The sequence below is a fragment of the Diabrotica undecimpunctata genome, chromosome 3, assembly GCF_040954645.1.
Source record: "Diabrotica undecimpunctata isolate CICGRU chromosome 3, icDiaUnde3, whole genome shotgun sequence".
NCBI classification, from domain to species: domain Eukaryota; kingdom Metazoa; phylum Arthropoda; class Insecta; order Coleoptera; family Chrysomelidae; genus Diabrotica; species Diabrotica undecimpunctata.
In genome coordinates this window covers 109681385-109703564 of record NC_092805.1, presented here as the reverse complement: position 1 = coordinate 109703564, position 22180 = coordinate 109681385, and the positions used below count along the sequence as shown (strand labels likewise).

Genomic DNA, 22180 nt, shown 5'->3' with positions numbered 1-22180 from the left:
AAAAATTACTTAGTGATAAAAAGATAAAAAGAGCCGAATCCACGTCTACTGAAAAAAGCCCAGAAACCAACACTGTACCTTTCATACCAACACAGATATCTCCTCCAGTCAATGATGTACCACTTACATCGTCAAATAACAACTCCTCAATAGAAAAACCAAGTCAACATATGACAGATACACAAACACACTATAAACGCACACACTCAGAACTTTCTTCTCCTAGCGACAGAACTAGCATAACTGAAGAATCTACTCCACCACTAACCATAAAGCCAGAAAAAACTTAAACGGTCAAATTGTGACTCAACCCTATCCGAAATGTCAAAAACAATCGTACGCGAACTTTAAAAAGAAACTCCACAGATATTCATAATCAAAGCAGATAACATAATTGCTCTTCTTGAAAACTGTTACGGTAGTAGCGATCCATACGCAGAAGCATTAAAATTCACACCAGACATCAAATCACTTATTTCTATGTTATAACAAATCTATCCCAACCTTAATGAGAAATCAGCCAAAAATAGATTACCTCGTCTTATAAAAAAATTTAAGGACAAAACCGAACTCTTTATGGATGATTCTACAAAATTCCCCAATCTTGACTTCTTACACGAAACAACTGATGATGAGTACATCTCTGACACATCTTAAAACTCACAGATATCTCAAAAATCCTCTTATTAACAAATTCATAATTATTCAATGGAATTGCGATGGATTCTATCCTCGCCTGGCACGCATACAACAATTTATTTCCGAAACCAATCCTGACCTTATTTGTTTACAAGACCACACACTTTACAGAAACACACAACCCTCATCTAAAAAACTTTGTCAGTTATCACCATATAAGAACTACACACCGACGCACTAGCGGAGGAACATCAATTTTCGTATCACGTGAAATTTTTCACCGTAAACTTCACCTAAACACTGCATTAGAAGCTGTTGCTATAACAGCATGGTGTCCAGAATAAATCACAATATGTAGCTTATATATTCCTCCTAATTATATATTGACAAGCACTGAATTAGAAAACCTAATATCTCAAATTTCTGGCCCATTTATTATGGTTGGAGATTTTAATGCACACAACACTATGTGGGGCTCCAAAAATACATATGGTAGAGGTAAAATAATCGAAAATGTCATTAACAATACTAATATTAACTTATTAAATACAGGAAATAGTACATACTTTCATATTCAGTCAGGAAGCTTCTCATAAATATACTTAAGCTTTTGTGATCCTAAAATACACCCGTTACTAACTTGGCATGCTCTAAAGAGCCTATTCGATAGCAATCATTTTCCCATTATCATTACTAAAAATGCAGTCAAATCGGAATATACAAAAACGAGATGGAAAATCTCAGATGCTAATTGGGAACTCTTCAAACTAACTGTAAAAGGACGCACAGATGTACTAAAATATCAAAATAACATAGACGAAGACCTAAAACAACTAAACCATTGCATAGTTTCATCCGCAGAGGAGTGTATAGGCAAATACAAAATTAACCCAATAAAAAAACACGTTCTCTGGTGGAATGACTCATGTAAAACAGCAATTCAAGAATGCAAAAGAACTTTAAAGAGATTCCGAAAATCGCGCACTCTAGCTGACTTAATAGATTTCAAAAGGCTTAGAGCAAAAACAAAACGCATAATAAAAAACAGTAAACAAATGATTTATGGTAAAAGCTGGTAAAATGATTCATGGAATCATTTTACCAGCTCTATTACAAAAGATACCCCACCGACTCAAGTATGGTCAAAAAAAAAAGAGAATGCAAGGACATTACACATCATACAAAATTCCAGCTCTCATAATTCAAGACAAAATAATTACAGATGACCAACAAATAAGTGATATGCTTTTCCAACACTTTTTTAATAAATCAAATAATCCTACTAATCCACATAACGAAATTGATGCTACTTACAAAACTTGCAATACTAATCATCCCATTAATATACCTTTCAGTTTCCAAGAACTAAACGATGCCATTTTTTCGACAAAAAGCTCAGCTGTAGGCCCTGACGATATTCCCCCTATCTTTTTAAAAAACCTTCACCAAAATACATACGAGAAAATACTCCAACTGTTCAACAACATTTGGTCTTCCCAAAAATTCCCATCACTATGAAAACAATCCATAACGATTCCTATCAAAAAAGTCGATCAATCCCTGGACACGCTAAACTCATACAGGCCAATCTCTCTCACATGTACATTATGTAAACTTCTAGAAAAAATGGTTAATAAAACATTACTTTGGTACCTTGAACAAAATAAAATCCTCGACCAATTTCAATCAAGCTTCAGACCAAATCGATGCACCATGGACAATCTCATACTTCTGCAATCAACAATTGCGACTGCACTATCTAACAAAAAACAAACTAAACCAGAACAAGCTATCCGGTAATATATATTCGTTTATAAAAAATTTTCTCATTATTTTCGACACCACACATTCGAGAACTTAAGGGTAGCTGCCTTCAAAGAATGAATCTTCTTAAATCACTAGCTCATTATATGTGGGAAGCCGATGAGGAAACAATACTGAAAATATAACGAGCTCTTATTCGCTCCAAGCTTGACTATGGTAGTGTTCTCTACATGTCATCAAGTGAATCACTACTATGTTCACTAAATGTAGTCCAAAATACTTCCCCTTCTACTCTGTTTAGGAGCATTCCGATGCAGTCCGGTGGAAAGCATTCATGTAGAATGTTTCGAACTTTCGCTTCATCTTCATCTAACTTCTACTGCTCTATTTCGCTAGAGTTTCAGCAAATCCCACAAATCCTACAAGAAACCTCATCTGTAATAGATAATTACCAGTTACTAATAATCCTAGAATGGTACCGTCCACTATACAGATCTTAATTCCTTATTTAGATATCAATCTGTTGTTGACCAGCCCTTTGACGGTCCCTCAAACTCCTTCATGGATATGTAACTTTCCAAATTTCAATATCGAATTATCCAAATATAATAAGAATGAAATATCACCTTCCGTTATCAAACAAATGTTCTATGAAATACTACATCAATTCAACTTCGATAAGATCCTTTACTCAGACGCATCTAAGACTGAAGAAGGTGTTGGCTGTGCTGTTACAACGACTACAACCACTGTCAACTTGTTTCGACTCTCTCTCAATTGCAGTATTTATACTGCTGAACTATATGGAATACTACAAGCGGTGAAAACTCCACTCAACGATGATAAAACTATAGCAATCTGTACTGACTCTCTGTCCTCCATGCAGTTCATAAGAAACGTACATTCTATCCACCCAATAGTTAAAGAAATCCAGAGTATATATAATCGCCTTCAAACTAATGGAATTACAGTAACAATATTGCGGGTCCCATCACACGTTGGTATTCCAGGTAACGAAAAAGCCGATCAAGCAGCAAAACAAGCATGTTCTCTTAACGTAACAACAGACATTTAAACGTCATCAGATCTAAAAAGAACACTCAAACATAAAATATTGGACCTTTGGAATGATCATTGGAAAAGAAGCAATACCAAGTTAAGCGTTCTACAACCAAACATTTTCTACCACCAGCTCCCACCAATGAAGAGAAAGGACAAATTTATCATTCGAAGATTAAGAATAGGGCACACACGCCTCACACATGGACACCTAATGAATTCCAGTAATCAGATTTTGTGCCAGTACTTCCACCACCACGACTTCCGTAACACATGTACTTCTTGACTGTCAACACTACCTAGCGGCCAGAAAAAAATACAATCTTGGTAACAACCTAAAAGACATACATATCTCAAACAGCAGCAACTATGAAAATGTATTAAACTTTTTAAAAAACACAAAGCTATAGAATTTAATATAAAACAAAAATGTATTGTAACTAATTTGTACCCAATGTAAAGTATTAACCATGTAAACATGAATGTAAATTGTACCTGTGTCAATGACCATTAGCTGTCGAGACACATATCTTCGAAATAAAAAAAAAATATAGCAAAAGCACTCTTGAATTCAATGTACTTTGTCATGTTAGCACTCCTAAAGTAAATGCCATGGAAATCATAGGCATCACCCTATAACTCCTGTTACCCTAGAATGAAGTTTCTTGTGAAAGTTGAATTTTCGAACTGGAATCGTTTGGGTTTTATCTATTTCACATTCTTATGTCTTCTTTTCTTTTTTTTTACTTTTCTTGTTCTATCTACTTGTCCTTCTTTTTTTATAGATAATATAGATAATTATTAATACGATGCAAGATAGTACGATGATATAAATGCTGGGAATGTGATAATTTTCTCTTTGCTCTATGATAGATGTGATTCTGTTTGTGTGAGTTGTTTTTTCAAATTTTAAACTCTTTACTTCAAATGTTTAACTGTCTGAAGTTTAATTTCGGTTCAGTAATTAATATTGGCTATCCAAAAATTCGGTCTTGAAACAACGGTCCTATCACAGTTTTTCTTGAATAATGTTAATTAAACTAAATATTATACTCAATTAAATTTAGTCCAAAATAGTCGATATTTTACTTTTAAATATTTAGTTATTTTAGACTTTAGAAGATCTCGGTTCGCTCGGTACTTTAACAACAAATTACTGAAGCATACTGAACTGACAGATATTTATTGAAAAAAGAAAATAAAATTGATTTCGAATTAATATTTAATACTTGATTTTTCTATTGTTTATTCTGTTTATTTTTATACATAGGTCTAAGTCAGCAGCAGCTGCGGGTTTGTGTGCTTGGGTAATAAATATAATAAAGTTCTTTGAAGTATTTTGCGATGTTGAACCCAAAAGGAAAGCTCTGGCTGCTGCCAATCTCGAACTTGCAGCTGCCCAGGACAAACTCAATTCTATTAAAAAGAAAGTCGCAGTAAGTATTACACCAACTTGAACAATCCAACATATCTTTGTATTCACAAAACATTAAAGACTATTAAAGTGTTAAATATTTAAAATCCACAAGGAAACTAAATTCCTGTAGTTGGCTGTATACCATGTATCACAAAAATTTTATTTTAAAAATTTTAAAGATTTATTATTCAGAGATAGACATACCCTATAACTGCTTTAAAGAGCTTGGATGGCATCGTGCCCCATTATTTAATACATTTCTCCAATGGGAACTCGTTAGTTTCTTTATGGAGCACATCTGACCTTGATATTTTATAGATGTTATAAAATAAGCGGGTATATCTGTAATCCACCCAACACTGGTTTAGAGCTCTGATTTTATTCCGATCGATTCTAGCGTATCAAAAACTTTTTGGAAATCAACAAAAACTAGTACTAGTAGACCGTAAATGATTATTGGTAGCGAAACCTGAGCGAAAATCAGCTTGTTCTACTGGTTGATAGAAGTTTAGTTTTTTTTCTACTCTGCGGGTAACAACAACAGAGGCAGCAGCAGGCACGGTAGGGGATACAACAGCAAGAACTGGGAGAAGATGGAGAAGAAAATGAATTAACTAGACTCCCAACGCTAGAGAAGGTCCAAACGGCAATCCACATACAAAAAATCCATAAAGCACCAGGAATAGATAAAATACCGGCAGAACTACTCAAGCAAGGAGAAAGGAATTTGACACAACAGATGAACCAGCTAATACGAGAGATATTGATAGAAGAAGAAATCCCCCAACAATGGAAGAAAAGTATAATCTGCCCTATTCATAAAAAAGGAGACAAACTGTTGTGTCGGAATTATAGAGGCATCTCTTTACTTTGTTCGGGATACAAAATACTCACAAACATCATTAATCGAAGACTCCAACCTCTGACGAAAAAAATCAATGGGGAATATCAAGCAGGGTTTATATAGAATAGATCTACCATTGACCAACTATTTACAGTTAAACAAATACTAGCCAAAGCATGGGAATATGATATGGACGTTTACAATCTCTTTGTAGATTTTAAACAAGCCTATGATTCAATAGATAGAACAATTCTACCTAATATATTGGAAGAATTTGTCATACCATCAAAATTAATACAACTAGTGCAAATGACAATGACAGAAATAGAAGCACAGGTATGTATTCAGGGATAGATCACTGATGCGTTTACGATAACGCAAGGACTGAAACAAGGCGACGGACTGGCTCCAACGCTCTTTAATCTTGTTCTTGAATATGTAATTAGACGGTTGACGGTGAGCGGAAATAACATACTTACAAACAAATCTACCCAATTAGCAGCATACGCAGATGATATATACATAATGAGCAGAACAGCCAATGCAGCGGAAGAAACTTATGTTGAGTTGAAACAGAGTGCAGAAGCAGTAATAAATACAAGTAAAACAAAACTACTCATACAAACCAGATCAAATAGACTGGCGCAACAACACTTTATTGACGATATAGAATATGTGAATAGATTCACATACATAGGAATGGATCTGGTCTCAAGCAATGAAGAAGAACCGGAAATAAATAGAAGGCTTATGCTGGCAAATAAAGCCTATTTCGCGATGGGCCACATATTCATATCGCGAGACGTACACTGGAAAACAAAACTCCGGGTCTATAAAACAATAATTAGGCCCATAGTAAGTTATGGTTGTGAAACATGGGTGGTGATACAGAAATCTGCCAATGCATTAGATGTGTTTGAAAGAAAAATATTACGTAGGATACTGGGCCCAATAAGTGAAAACAACAACTGGCGAATTAGGTATAATTATGCCAATATTATATGTGTGTGATTATTAAATATGACTTTAAAATTGATTAAATAAAACGAAATAAAAATTAAGTGTAAAAGCAATCTAGTAAAATTAAAATTAAATAAATAAATATTATTTACATGCCGATACAAGGATTATTATTAAATGTTATAATGTGTTATTATGTTATTATATATGTTAGATATGTTTGATATTATCACTGCCTTTGACGAAAAATATTTGATTTTACGTTTGGGATTTCCTGCTGAGGCGTTCTGATGCATCCTAAAAAGGATACTAGATACTTGGTTCACTACTGAGACGTCGTTGATAGTCGATTTTTTGTCGGCGATGATAAAGTCTGTTTCATTTTTTGTTTTGCTATCCGAGCTTATCTATTTGTTTTTTGCGAAAGACGCTGTTCAGTAGATAAAATTAATTCTTCAAAAGGAAATTTATTAGGATTTTCCTCGTTAGTTTCTACTTCCAAGTCTGAATTCGCCGAATTCATATTATATTGTCTTGTCATAAGTATATCGTTTGGTTTCATAGTTTCAAATTTACTTATGTTTATCCTCTTTCAGTCACTAGAAGAACAACTTGCTAAGTTAACAGCAGATTTTGAAACGGCTACTCGAGAAAAACTACTTTGTCAACAAGAAGCTGACGCTACTAATGCTACTATTCAATTAGCTAACAGATTAGTAGGTGGACTGGCGAGTGAAAATGTCCGTTGGGCCGAAGCAGTTAACAGGTATTTATTATATGTATGCAGTTTAATGAGTTTATTTAAAACAATTTTTTAAAGAGAAAATATTTATTATTATAATTAACATTCGACTGTATTGCTTATTTAGAACTAATTTTTATTAGTTTTAGTAATTGTGCTGAATTACAGCTGAATTTGTTATACAATATGGAATATTCATTTTATTAATCTTTTTTCTTTTTCTTTTTATATAGACATGTCTCTGTCTGTTTTTCAATGTGCCTCCAGTAGGTTGTCGTTCCATCGTTTTCGTGGTTTTCCTACTGATCGTTTTCCTATTGGGGAACCGTCTCTTGTCGTCTTTACTACTGTATTTGTTGTCATTCGGCTTATATGATCGTTCGATTCTACTCTTTTATTTCTTACCCAGTTCTTGATGTTCTCCACCTTGCATCTACGTCGTATATCTGTACTTCTAGCTCTGTCCCATAGTGTCTTACCATCAATTTTTGAAGTTATACTTCTATACGCGCGCTCCACGTTGGAAATTTGTACGGGAGTGAATCGGTGAAATCATTACATATGTAAGATAATGAGTAAGAGAGAGACAGAAGATATATTTTCTCTCTCTTCCTCTCTCGAGAATAAAAATGTTCCTTTTGTATATATATTTAATATTATATGTATTCTATATATAATATTATATATTTATATATATAATATATATATATATATATATATATATATATATATATATATATGTATATATATATATATATAATATTTATTAATATTATTATTTATGTGATATGTTTTGTATTATTTATTAAATGTTCATAATTATTTTAGTCTTTTGTATTTCAAAATAATAATCTCAATAAATCACTGTGTGACCGAGAACTGTCAATTTTGAAATACGTTTATGTCATGTCTAATTGGCAAATATTTTACGTGTTTGGTTCATACGCTGGTGGATGTGAGTTCGAATCCCAATATGAATTTCCTTTTTTATTTTTGAAATATTTAAAAACCCCACGTTAATTTTATTAAATATATGTAATATACGCAAAAATGCTAAATTTTAAAATAAAATGAAAATTTACAACATAATCCGAGTTGTTGGTTTTTGAGGTTATACTTCTACAAGCCTCGTTAGGCATGTTAAATTATAAATTAAAACTTGTAAATATCTCAAGAAAGTTCAAATGTGTACTTATATATACAACAAACAACAATTAAATATTGTATTTGTCATGACAGTTGTATCACCAAACAATATTTTTTTTAATAATATTTTAATCATGGTAAATTAAACATATGCGTAAGTAAGTTACGTATATTGTCATTTTTAAATACTTATGAATATTGCATTTTAATTTGTATTGTATTATTATATTGAATTAAGTTGCAGTTTATTGTATTGTATTTTTATATTAATAACAAAATTAACAATGAATTTTACTGCAGAGTATGTGTAAAAAAAATTTTTGCTTTCAAGTCCTTTTATACATATATGAAAATAAAAATACATATTTTCATTAAAATATTGATTTAATCCTTCATTTACTTACTATACTCCTATTACAGGTCAAATGTTTATATACAGCAAACGATGCACCATATACCTGTATACCTAATTCTTTTTCGCTTTCTGCTCTCTCTTACCTATAGCATTACATATGTAATGATTGTGCAGATTGACTCCCATATAAATTTGTTACGGCGAACACGTGTATAGAAGTATAACTTCTACCGGCAGTCCCACTGGACTGCCACACCCGTTTTTTTAAGTGTTTTCATCTCTACTCTTTCTAACATCCTTTTTGTCCTCTCTGTGTCAGGTCTTGTTTCTGCCGCGTATGTCGTTATTGGTCTGATGACTGTTTTGTAAATTTTGCTTTTCGTTTCTTTCCCGATATTTTTATTTCTCCATATTGTTTCATTCAGGCAGCCTGCGGCTCAGTTTGCTCTATTCACTTGATCTTCCACTTCAGTTTCGAGCTTTCCGTAGCTAGATAATGTGATGCCTAGATATTTAAACTCTATCACTTGTTCTATTATCTGACCCTCCAGCTCCAATTTACATATTAGTAATTTGTTGTTGTAACCATGCATTTTTTTGGGAAATTAACATGTTAAATTTATATTTAGTGGGTGCCGCATACTTTGTAAATCATCTTTACTTTGAGAGAGTAGTATGATGACGTTGCCATAGCAGATTATGTTTTAAGTTGTTTTTCTCCCATTTGGTATCCTTTTTTAGTTCTTCCTTTTTTTATTATTTCATCCATAATCAGATTAAATAATAGAGGATTCAGGGAATCTCCCTGTCTTATCTCATTGCCAACTTCAATAGGGTCGCTTAATTCTTCTTCTACTTTTACTTTTATTTTGTTGTTTTGGTATATATTTTCGATCGTTTTGATTATTCCTAGAGGTATCTCTCTTGCTTATAGTAAGTGGATAACGTCTTTTAATTTGACTTGATCAAATACCTTCTTAAGGTCCACGAAACATAGATATGCCGGTTTGTTGTATTCTAATGATTTCTCTTGCACTTGCCTCATTATAAATATAGCGTTGGTACATGATCTTCCCGACCTAAAACTTTCTTGTTCTTGTGCTAGTGTTACAATTTCATTCAGTTTATTTGTTATCACTTCGGTTGTTAATTTTGGTGTTGTGTTTAATAAATTAATTCCTCTCTAATTTTCCGGGTCCGATTTGTCTCCCTTTTTGAAGAGAGGTATTAGTATGCTTGATCTCCATTCTTAAGAAATTCTGTTTTATTCTATTACTTTTTTAGTTCGTTTTAATAGTTGTTTGGTCAGATCTGGTCCTCCGTACTTCAGGAGTTCATTCGGTATTCACACAACACACCACTCGCTTCCTTTATCCATCGCCCCCTAATTCTACTACAACATCTCCATATATTTCCCCATGACTCTGTAATACCGATCTAAGTACTTAAAACTATTACTTCACCATCCAAAAGTATCATTTTATTTTGTTTTCGTCCCACTAAGTTTTAAATCTTAAACTGTTTTAAACTAATCGCTGGATATTTCGATCTCTTTACGTATCGGTCTATCAATTACTCCCTCCTTCTTCTTCTCCTCTCCCTTCGACTGATATTTGTAAAAATTATTTTCTATTCTATTAAACAAGCCTATAAAACATCCTGTTCCTGTGTTTTCTAAAGCGGCCCACACTTTCCCAGGAATATCACCTGATCCAACTTTCCATTTTTCTTTATTTTTTAAAGTGCTTGAACAACTTCCTTATTTGTCAGTTTATATTATTATTATTTAATACAGGAAGAGCAAATTTGCTGTTCTGTGCAAAAGAGAAGGCAATAACGACGAAAACTGTATTTCAATATTTAATTTTTTTAGTTTCATAGAAAGTGGTAAAATGATGCCTGGAGATGTGCTACTAACAACAGCTTTTATATCCTACGTAGGTTGTTTTACTAAACAATACAGATTGGATTTAGTACATAAAATGTGGCTTCCTTTTCTCCGAAACTCTGATGTGAGTACCAATTACTATTTAATATAAAGTTATGTCATATTTTTAATGATGTTTTTCTAGGACGGTCCGATAAGTACTTAGTCTACAAAAGAAAAACGAAGATTAAAAAAATGGCGATTTATTTCTCAACATATTTTACTTTTAGCTCAATACACTTGACCCAGCGATGCTCCTACTTCTTTAACCGGTCTAAAAAATACGTTTTCTCAAGGTTTGCAAAGTAGGCTTCTGTGGCGGCGATGACCTCCTGTTTTGACTTAAATTTTTCCCGAAGAGTACTTTTTTCAAGTTTAGAAACAAAAAGAAGTCACACGCGGCCAAATTTAGAAAAAAAATGGTGGGTGGTCAAACAGTTAGTAGCCCAATTCGACCAATTTCGACGGCAAGATATGAGAGGCTTTGTTGTCATGGTGGAAGAGCGCTTTTTTCTTCGCTAAATGAGATCATTTTTTCTGCAATTTGGCGTCGAATCGGCTCAATAATTTGGTATAGTAGAGCCCTGTGACCGTTTTTCCATTCTTCAGGTAGTCCACGTAGATCACTCCTTGTAAATACCAGAAAATTGTGGCCATCACCTCTCCGGCCGATAGGACAGTCTTCGCCTCTTTTGGAGCACGTTCGCCGGGTGCCGCCACTGTTTCGACTGTTTTTTGGTCCCTGGTGTATACCAATGGGTTCATGTTTCGTCAATGGTTACGAAACGACGTAGAAACTCCTTCGAATTATGCTTAAATAGCGCCAAACACTGCTCGGAAGTGATCTCACGGTTAAGCTTGTTGTTCGGAGTGAGCAAATGCGGAAATCATCCCGCCAACAGCTTTTTTATATCCAAAATTTCACGCAGGATATGACATACTCAGTCCTTTGAGATGTTTACTGTTTCGACTATCTCGCGTACCTTCTATCGGCGGTCTGCCAATACGAGATCGTGGATTTGTCACGGTTTGTCACGTTATCCTACGTTGTAGTCAAGTTCAGAGCACCTGGGCACGGCTCATCAAAACCCGACGTGCGACCCCGTTGAAACTCGTTAAACCAATTTTTGAGGGTTGCCTCGAAGGAGAATAGTTACCGTACATAGTATAGGCTCTTTGATTTCGCTGCGCGATTTTCCTTGCAAAAACAAGAATCGAATCATCTACCGATATAACTCTTTTTCCATTTTTGTACAATCCGCGGAAAAGTCCGCTTTCACACGTGGTCAAAACAAAACTAAGAGTTCAATTCGGCTAAAATTTTGACATTAGTTGTCTACGATAATGTATTACACGATAGTAGATTTCTCTTGAGATAGTGGCGCCATCGGGCGGTGAGGCTAAGTACTCGGAGCGCCTACGTATAAAATAAACGTATAATTATTAGATAATCAGATTTAAATTTCATTTCAGCCTAAAGTTCCTCTTACAGAAGATCTAGATCCTCTTTCTTTATTGACCGATGATACCATCGTAGCAAAATGGCAAAATGAGGGATTACCAAGTGATCGCATGTCGATAGAAAATGCAACGATCTTGTCTAATTCCGAGAGGTGGCCGCTGATGATCGATCCGCAGGTGAATAATAGCTATAGATATTTTATTTTAAAAATAGTAACTTAAAACTTTTAACCTTTTTTCTCTTCCATCCTCTTTTACTATCGGTATACTCGTAGTAACAAAGTGATGGTTACATTGGTGTATTATTCGTATCATATTGTTGTGTCTTTGTTCATCATTTTCCATCATAGCTTTTATTTTGGCTTCTAGGTTCGTTTCCTTTCCAAATTTTAGCTATTATAATATTGGTGCATATTTTTCTTTGGCTCTTTTTCGTTATTTACGCACTTATGTTTCCCACGCTATTTTTGTCATCATCCAGTCCATCATTCCAACATTCTTATACATACTTCGATTATTGCATTAGTGTACTTTAATTTTACAATATATAGCTGGTTTCAAATGCAGTGGCAGGCATAGAAAATAGCCACAGTTATGCACCAGCGTTGCAATATTAAACATTTTAAAAAGAATTTTTGTCAAAATTTTTTGGTGGTTTATTATCGTCACCTTTAGCAAATAGGGATCGAAAGTAGTCTGCCCATGTTTTCTTCTGAATGTGTTTCATTTTTATTAGTTCGTTTATCTCTTTTCTTTGTCCTCTGAATATTCTCCATATTTCTTTCTATATTTCGTGTCGGAAGTCGTGTTCCATATGTTTTGAGAAGCGCTTCCAGTGTTCCCTTTTTATTTATCTAATTAAATATTCGTTTCATTTCTGACTTGTTTATAGTGGTTGTATGCCTGTTGTGTGTTCTATATTGTAAAAAGGCTACTTAGAGAAAGCCTTGACTACATGGAAAAGAAAATGCGAAGGCATGGGAGTACCGGTACGAAACGAATACCTATACACGCTAAGCTTTGCAGACGATCAAGTAGTGATTGCCCAAGATCAAGAAGACCTCAGTTACATGATGAAGAAATTACAAGAAGAATATACCAAGGCTGGCCTAGATATTAACCTCGCGAAAACAGAGTACCTATCTACAAGTGAAGAAGACATAGAATATCTACAGATTGACGACAACTTAACAATCAAAGAAAAGGATAAATTCAAATACTTGGGGTTTATAATTACAAAGAAGGCAACAACAGAAGAAGAAATAAAGCAAAGATTAGGACAAACAAGAACAGAAATCGGACAACTTAAGTCAGTATGGTGGGATAGACACCTAAATATGAAGACAAAAACACAGATTTATAAAACATTAGTGAGAAGTATTATGACCTATGGGGCTGAAAATTGAATTATAAACAAGAAAAACAGCAGTAAGATAGTAGAAACAGAGATGGAATGCCTGCGAAGATGCTGCAGAGTAACAAGAGGAAAAGGGGACGACCCCGAAGATCCTGGAGGAACGAAGTAGACGACGCCATGAGTAAGAGAGGCCTAAACGATGGAGAATGGGACAACAGAGAGAGAGATGGAAACGGTTGAGCGAGGGAAGGCAGTGAATACTGTAGAATCGTTGAATATATATATAGGTATTTAAGCCAGTATATGGCGTAGAAGCATAATTCTTTAATTTTGCACCTTCGTACGCTAACCACTTAAATGGGAAACAATTAGCAGACATTCGTTGGTCTTCCGTGCAGAAATGACGTAATTACACTGTGTTGATTAACAATTTAAAAAACACGAAGGATTACCAATTTTTGCTCCTAGGCTATATATATATATATATATATATATATATATATATATATATATATATATATATATATATATATATATATATATATATATATATATATATATATATATATATATATATATACTGTGTGTACTGATAAAATATTTGTAACCATATTTTAGCATATCCTGAAGAAGCAAATAAATTTTGCGAAAGCTTGATAAAAGAACAAAGAGTTTTACTTATCCTGCCCTAATAATGCCCTATATATATATATATATATATATATATATATATATATATATATATATGTATATATATAGTAAACTCTTAAATATTGGGGAAATCTGCAAGAAATACTCTAATGTGTATCAATTGTTTCGCCGAACGTTTTCGCCAAAGAGAATTAATTTGGCTTCTTCAGGGCTGAAAGAGAATAAATTATAATTAGCTACCATATATTATCTATTAAAACATTATTGATCTTACCGTAACTTAGAATTGTAGAGTTAGAATATTAAAAAACTTTGCTAGTAACATAGTGGTGTTTTTTGTTACTATGTGCAAAAAAAGTTTTTTATAAGGATTGAAATGTATGGTAGCTTCGAACTTGACACGTAAAGGCTTACCCAAGTTTAATCGAAAAACCCAATGCAACTACATTTAAACGGAGGTAATTCTTTGAAATGTCGGCAATAATTTCAAAGAATTACCTCCTTTTAAATGTAGTTGCATTGGGTTTTTCGATTAACCTTGGGTAAGCCTTTACGTGTCAAGTTCGAAGCTACCATACATTTCAATCCTTATAAAAAACTTTTTTTGCACATAGTAACAAAAAACACCACTATGTTACTAGCAAAGTTTTTTAATATTCTAACTCTACAATTCTAAGTTACGGTAAGATCAATAATGTTTTAATAGATAATATATGGTAGCTAATTATAATTTATTCTCTTTCAGCCCTGAAGAAGCCAAATTAATTCTCTTTGGCGAAAACGTTCGGCGAAACAATTGATACACATTAGAGTATTTCTTGCAGATTTCCCCAATATTTAAGAGTTTACTATTTAACTAATCTGCAAAGATTAAATTTCTTTTCTATATATATATTTTCAACAAGAGCAAGAAACTTACCAGAACACCAACCAAACAACAGAAAGATGAAAACAAAATAGATCAGCTTTTAAAAATGATGCAAAATTTAACAGATCAAACAAAACATCTAACAACGGAGGTAAAAGGAATAAAAGAAGAACAACGAGAATATAGAAATGACCTCAGAGAATTAAAAAAAGAAATAAATGAATTCAAACAAAGTAACCAACAACTAAAAAAGGAAAATGATGAAATGAAGCAGGAACTAAAGATAGTGAAAATGAAGGTAGAACAGCTCGAGAAAGAGAGAAAGGCTAACAATGTTATTGTCCAGGGTCTACCGATGGATACAAATAACCCAAATGTAGTCAACGAGATTATGGCAAATTTCGTGGAAAAAGAATTAGGCATTAAAGTAGAAATAGAAGATGCTTATAAAATAGGCGACAAAACATGTCTTGTAAAACTAAAAAACAGAAATGAAAAAATTAAAATCATGAAGAACAAAAACAAACTAAGGGCATCAAAGCCAGAAATATACATCAATAACGATCTAACGCAAGAAGAGATGAAGATCCAACAAGAAATACGGAAAATTGCAAAATTTCAACAAGAAAAAGGTATGAACACCAGAGTAGGTTATCAAAAATTAAATATTGACGGGGCTATATGGAAATGGAACAAAGAGAAGAATGAACTGGAAAAGGCAAACCAAGACACGCCAAAAAACCGATAAAACAACAAATATCGTACACACAACAAAAAACGGAAACGAAAATGACAAAGGAAAAGGACATGAATAGATTAGATAAGATAAAACAGACGAGCAGGAAAAAATATAATAGAAAAATGAAAAAACGCGATGAACTAAAAATAAGTACGTGGAACATCAGAACAATGCTTGAACCAGGAAAAATGCAGGAGATTGTCTCAGAACTAGAAAGATACCAAATTGATATTGCAGTGATTCAAGAAATTAGATGGGCAGGTCAAGGAGAAATAAATAAAAAAAACTACACACTACAGTATTCGGGACATGGAAAACAAGGTCAATATGGAGTTGCTTTCATAATTATGGGAAAAATAAAAAATAACATTATGCAATTTAAACCAATAAATGAACGTATGGCTTACCTGAGAATTAACGCCAAACCATTTAATATATCAATCATAAACGTATATGCTCCAACTGAAAGTGCTGCTGCGGAGGAAAAAGACAAAATGTATGAGGAACTTGAACGAGAAATGGAGAATTTACCTAGAGAAGACACAATACTGGTAATGGGAGATTTTAACGCCCAAGTAGGTAAGGAAGACTACATTAACCAAGTAGCAGGTAAACACACATTACACGAAAAAACAAATGACAATGGTCAAAGATTATGTAACCTAGCAGCTAGTACCAATATGATTATCATTAGTACAAATTTCGAACATCCTAAATACCATAAAGTAACATGGATTTCCCCAGACCAAAAAACATGGTCCCAAATAGACCATATTCTGATTACAAGAAGGAAACAAACATCGGTTACGGACGTGAGAACTTACAGAGGTGCGCATGCAGACACAGATCATTTTATGGTGACTGCAAAGGTAAAACAAAAAGTCAAAAGAACTCTAAAAAACACGACAATGAAAGACAAATGGTACGTAGAAAAACTGAATGCTCCAGACATAAGGATTAAGTATGCTGATGACATGAACAAAAAACTAAAGGAACAGTGTAAATATACAAAGGATATAGAAACAGAATGGAGAAATTTAAAAAAAATGTATAAATGAAACAGCGGATGTACACATAGGAATAAAAAGAAACAAAAAAAAACAAGAATGGTATAATGAAGAATGCCATAACATGCTAAAAAAGAAGATAGAAATTAGACAAATGTGGATAAGAACAAATAGACAGGATTATAGGGAAGAATACAATAGAATAAGGAATGAATGTAAGAAAAAAATAAGGAAAATTAAACGTGCCTGGTTAGATGATAAGATAAAAGAAATAGAAAAAGAAAGTAAGAACAGAAACACAAAAGCATTTTATAAGAAAATTAGCGAGCAAAACAAAACTTTTAAAGGAAAGATAAAAGGCATAAAAGATAAAAATGGAAAAGTATCAGAAAATGATGAAGAGTATAAAGAAATTTGGACTCACTATTTTAAAGAATTATTAACAGAGCAAGAAGATCAAGACCTAAATGAAAACGTAGAAGAAGAGACAATGATGTTAGGAAACCAGCTAGAAAGACCAACAAAAGAGGAAGTTGAGGAAATTATAAATAGCAGCCGTAATGGTAAATCTTCAGGATCAGACGGGATCAATATGGAACTTATAAAATATGGTGGTGAAGAATTAAAAGAAAAACTGTACAATTTAATAAAAGACATATGGGACGAAGAAAAAATGCCGGAAGAATGGAACAAAGGACAAATTATCACGATTCATAAAAAAGGAGACCAACAAATGTGTAATAACTACAGAGGACTGACGCTATTAAACACAGCATATAAAATTATGTCGACCTTAATACATCGAAGACTGACCAACGCTATGACGAATATCATAGGACACTATCAATGCGGATTTATTAAGGGAAAGTCTACAACAGATGCCATACATACAGTTAAACAAATTATGGAAAAAGCTCATGGATATAAAATAGAAATTGAACTGCTTTTTATAGATTTTCAGCAAGCATTTGATACAATAAAAAGATCAAAATTAATGGTAGCTCTGAAAGAAATGGGAATACAAAACAAATTAAGACGATTAATAAAAATGACAATGAGTAGAACTGTAGTGAGTATAAAAACTCAAGTAGGAGACACAGAAGAATTTGTCATAAATAAAGGGGTTAGACAAGGAGATTCGTTATCAGCAACCCTGTTTAATCTTGCCCTGGAATACATCGTCAGGAAAATAAACAAAGGTACCCTTAGAACTAGAGAAGGACAAATAATAGCATACGCTGACGATATTGTGCTAATAACAAAAAATAGAAAAACAATGGAAAAAATGTTAAATGAAATGGTAACAGAAGGAAAAGTAATGGGATTAAAAATAAACCAAGAAAAAACAAAAATAATGAGATTTGATAAAAACTTCGAAAACAAAAAGGTTAGACTAGGCGAATACATTTTTGAAGAAGTCGAAAAATTTAAGTACTTGGGAATATTAATAACAAACAATGGAGAAAGAGAAACAGAAATCAAAGAAAGGATTATTACAGCAAATAAGACCTTCCATGCAAATAAGAAATTACTAAAAAATAAACTATTGAGTAAGAAATCGAAAATGAAGGTATACAAAACAATAATTCGACCGACGATGATGTATGCAGCCGAAACCCTCAGCATGACAAAAAAACAAGAGGAAAACCTTAGAATACAAGAAAGAAAAATACTAAGAGCAATACTGGGACCAATAAAAATAAATGAAAATGAATTTAGACAAAGAACGAACCTTGAGCTACTGGAAGAAATTAAGGAAGATATAGTGTGTAAAATAAAACAACAAAGAGCAAAATGGCTAGGACACGTATGGAGATCAGGATCAACTACGACGATATTCTCAATATTGGAATGGACACCAGCTGGCAAAAGAAGACGTGGAAGACCAAGATCTACATGGTTACAAGAAGTTGTAAATGATCTCAACAAGGCGGGCATACGACAGTGGAAAGGAAAAACCAGAGATAGGACACAATGGAGAAAAATAACTGAGAAAATTAAATAAGGAACATGAGGACTGATCTACCTCAAAACATAGATCTAGAGAGCGTAAGCGGCGTAACCCCTAAAGGGGTGTTTAGCCACGTATATATATATATATATATATATATATATATATATATATATATATATATATATATATATATATATATATATATATAGGGCATTATTAGGGCAGGATAAGTAAATATATATATATATATATATACATATATATATATATATATATATATATATATATATATATATATATATATATATATATATATATATAGTATCGATAAAGTTATGCAGTATTTGTCTTTTTTGAAGGAGGTATTTCAGTTGAACACCGTCAAACATTTTTTACTGAATACGCTTTTATAACTTAGTTATGTTTTAAAATATAATAGTTTTCAGAAGCATGTTTTTAATATCTTATTTTTCAAAGAGCTTTTTATAAAAGATGGTATTTAAAATTGATTTTTGTTTTGTTTTATTCAAACAGTCTTAATGTTTTATGATTAATTACAGTTAAACATCTAAAAACATTGTCCTCTAAAAAACATAAACCAATTTCTGTTATAGTTGCAAGGTATAAAATGGATAAAACAAAGATACGGAGACGATCTAAGAGTTATTCGATTAGGACAAAAGAGCTACTTAGACGTTATTGAAAGATGTATAACAGAAGGAGCAATAGTGTTATTGGAAAATATTGAAGAAAATTTAGATCCGGTCTTAGATACTTTGCTTGGAAGATATCTTATTAAAAAAGGAAAGTAAGTATTTTTTGTGATCGCAGTAAAAAGAACATTTTCTTGATCTCTAGTATTTATTATAAATAGTTATTTATCATAATTTAAAAATGTTTGGTTTGTATTTTCTTCTATTATTTACAGTTCAATATTTACAGTTCAATCTAATAAATATAAAATAGTTGCTGGTTTACAATATATCGTCGAACAGCCTTATAAGTAAAGCAGGAGAGTAAACATATACCAGATACGGAATCCAAAAGGCTGAAGGACCAAAGAAATACAAGAAGAGCAGAGCAAGATGGAGTGATAACCTTTTTTTGAAGGGAGGTGGTAAATCTTTACAAAGACCCTCAGAGGAGTCGTACTCACAGATACACCCATAGCTCCCTGCCTACCAACTAAAGTCCGTCCACTTAACCAGACTACTCATACCGTGTCTTATGACTAGCCTGTCTTCTCTTTCTCTCTCTCTTTCTCGTATCTTTATTGCAAATCCCTCTCTACTATTTCGTTCTTTCTGACAATTCGACTTACTTAGTATTGCCTTGTATTCAGTCTTTTTCCTCTTTGCTACCTCCATTATGGTATTTTCACTTACCCTACCTACCTTCCTATGTAATTCGTTTATCTCCTCCTCTAACATTCTATACTCGAATACTCAATACTCGGGCGTATCAGCCACTCCACAGTCTGTGCAGTTTCCATCCTTAACCTTCCCTATTTTCCAGGTAGGTTCTGAAGAAGCCGTGCTCTGCTAGGAACTGGGTGAAGAAGTAATTGCTGTCTCTGTCACCGCACTTCATCCATGCTGCGATATTTGGAATTATTACCCTAGTCCAGGCTTATGCTCATTTGTCCATTTTGACAACCGTTGATGTTGTCTGTATGCACACCTTAGTAGTGCTTTTCTTTGAGTTTCCCTAGCATCCTCCTATATTTCTTGATGTTAAGCACTTGTTCGATACCGGTTCCGCGTAGAGTACAGTAGAGTGGACCACTTAAAATACAATTCTTCTTTTGGTAGTCCCTGGTCCTCTCACGTTGAGCATAATCCTTGTCAGCTCCGCAGTTCTTCCCTCTGCCCTGCAAATGACGTATAAGTACTTGGGGTTTTTAGCATCTAAGACCCTTTCTTCCTCCAAGACAAAAATTACATAGTCTCTGGCCCTTGGACCCTTGAGGTCCCTGCTTTCCATCTACATCTTCACTTTGTTGGTGGGTTTGGTTCTCTGTATGCATGATTGACCAGTGGTCATCCGCATATGCTATTACTTGTACACCAATGATCAGGTGTGTCTCCAAAATCTGTACAGAACATTCCAAAATAATGGCCCCAGGACGGAGCCATGCGGCACTTTCTCCGTGGACTTCATAGAGTTACCCTTCGCAATATTGATGTATCTATCTGTGAAGAAGACCCCGACCAAAGATCTGCAGATACGGAGATATCCCCAAGTTTCCCAGTAGTCTGACAATAATTTTTCAACAAGCACTATTAAAAGCATTCCTTATTTCGAGTAAGAAAGCCACCATCCATCTGCTCGTATATGCCAGCTTTCCCTATTATCTTCCACTCCAACCTGGTCGTTTCAAGAATCTCAAAGACCTTGCCTAAGATATTTAACAGGCACATAGGCCTGTACGCCCCAGGCTCCTCTAATTCTTTTCCCGGTTCCTCACCCGAAGTGATCTGAACATGTAATGAAAAGGCATCCAAAGATGCTTATGAAGAAAGTGGAAAAGCAGAAAAAGGACAATGATAAATATTTTTACTGTAACGTAATGCCAACCTAACAATTAATGACAATTAAACTAAATATACTAAACCCCACTTGCTTGGGCAATTCTTCGCTGTTCTAGATTTTGGCACTGTTTACTTAGGCAGATACCATATTTCATTTTACTCAATCTGATACCGCATTTCGTTTCTTTATAAAAAAGCACTAAAATTAATACATGAATTACATAACTTTTTATTTGTTTTTAGAGCTATTAAAATAGGAGACAAAGAAATAGAATACAACCAAAGCTTTCGATTAATTCTGCATACAAAATTGGCAAACCCGCATTATAAACCGGAAATGCAAGCACAGGCGACTTTGATTAATTTTACGGTAACCAGAGATGGGCTAGAAGATCAACTGCTCGCTGAAGTTGTTAAAGCCGAAAGACCAGATTTGGAGGAATTAAAGGTAGGAAAATTGTTATCATTTGATTTATATAAAATTCTAAAATCTAGTTACATTTATTTTATTTTTTTTCCATTTTTATATCTGTTCTATTCGTCTTAACTCTCAAATCGTACAATTTGAACATATTCTGCATTACATAAAAATAGTTAAAAAGGCAATTAAACAATTAAAAATATACACAGAAACTTTAAAACTCTTGAATGAAAACTTGTATATTTAGTAATATGCATTATCTGATAGACTGTAGATACATATATTGAAATATGTTTTAATATACTTAAAATTATATTTTTTACTATTGCATTAATTTT

General features: G+C 33.3%; 1 protein-coding gene across 1 annotated transcript in view; it reads left to right on the top strand.

The window, feature by feature from the left end:
- Dhc93AB (Dynein heavy chain at 93AB) overlaps positions 1 to 22180 on the top strand; it is a 295262-nt gene that overhangs the window by 192302 nt on the left and 80780 nt on the right. Inside the window, exons 35-40 of the mRNA XM_072526597.1 lie at positions 4733 to 4898; positions 7280 to 7449; positions 10800 to 10938; positions 12327 to 12491; positions 19505 to 19698; positions 21665 to 21869. Of these exons, the coding sequence (XP_072382698.1) occupies positions 4733 to 4898; positions 7280 to 7449; positions 10800 to 10938; positions 12327 to 12491; positions 19505 to 19698; positions 21665 to 21869 (1039 nt within the window). The remainder of the gene's footprint in view (positions 1 to 4732; positions 4899 to 7279; positions 7450 to 10799; positions 10939 to 12326; positions 12492 to 19504; positions 19699 to 21664; positions 21870 to 22180) is intronic.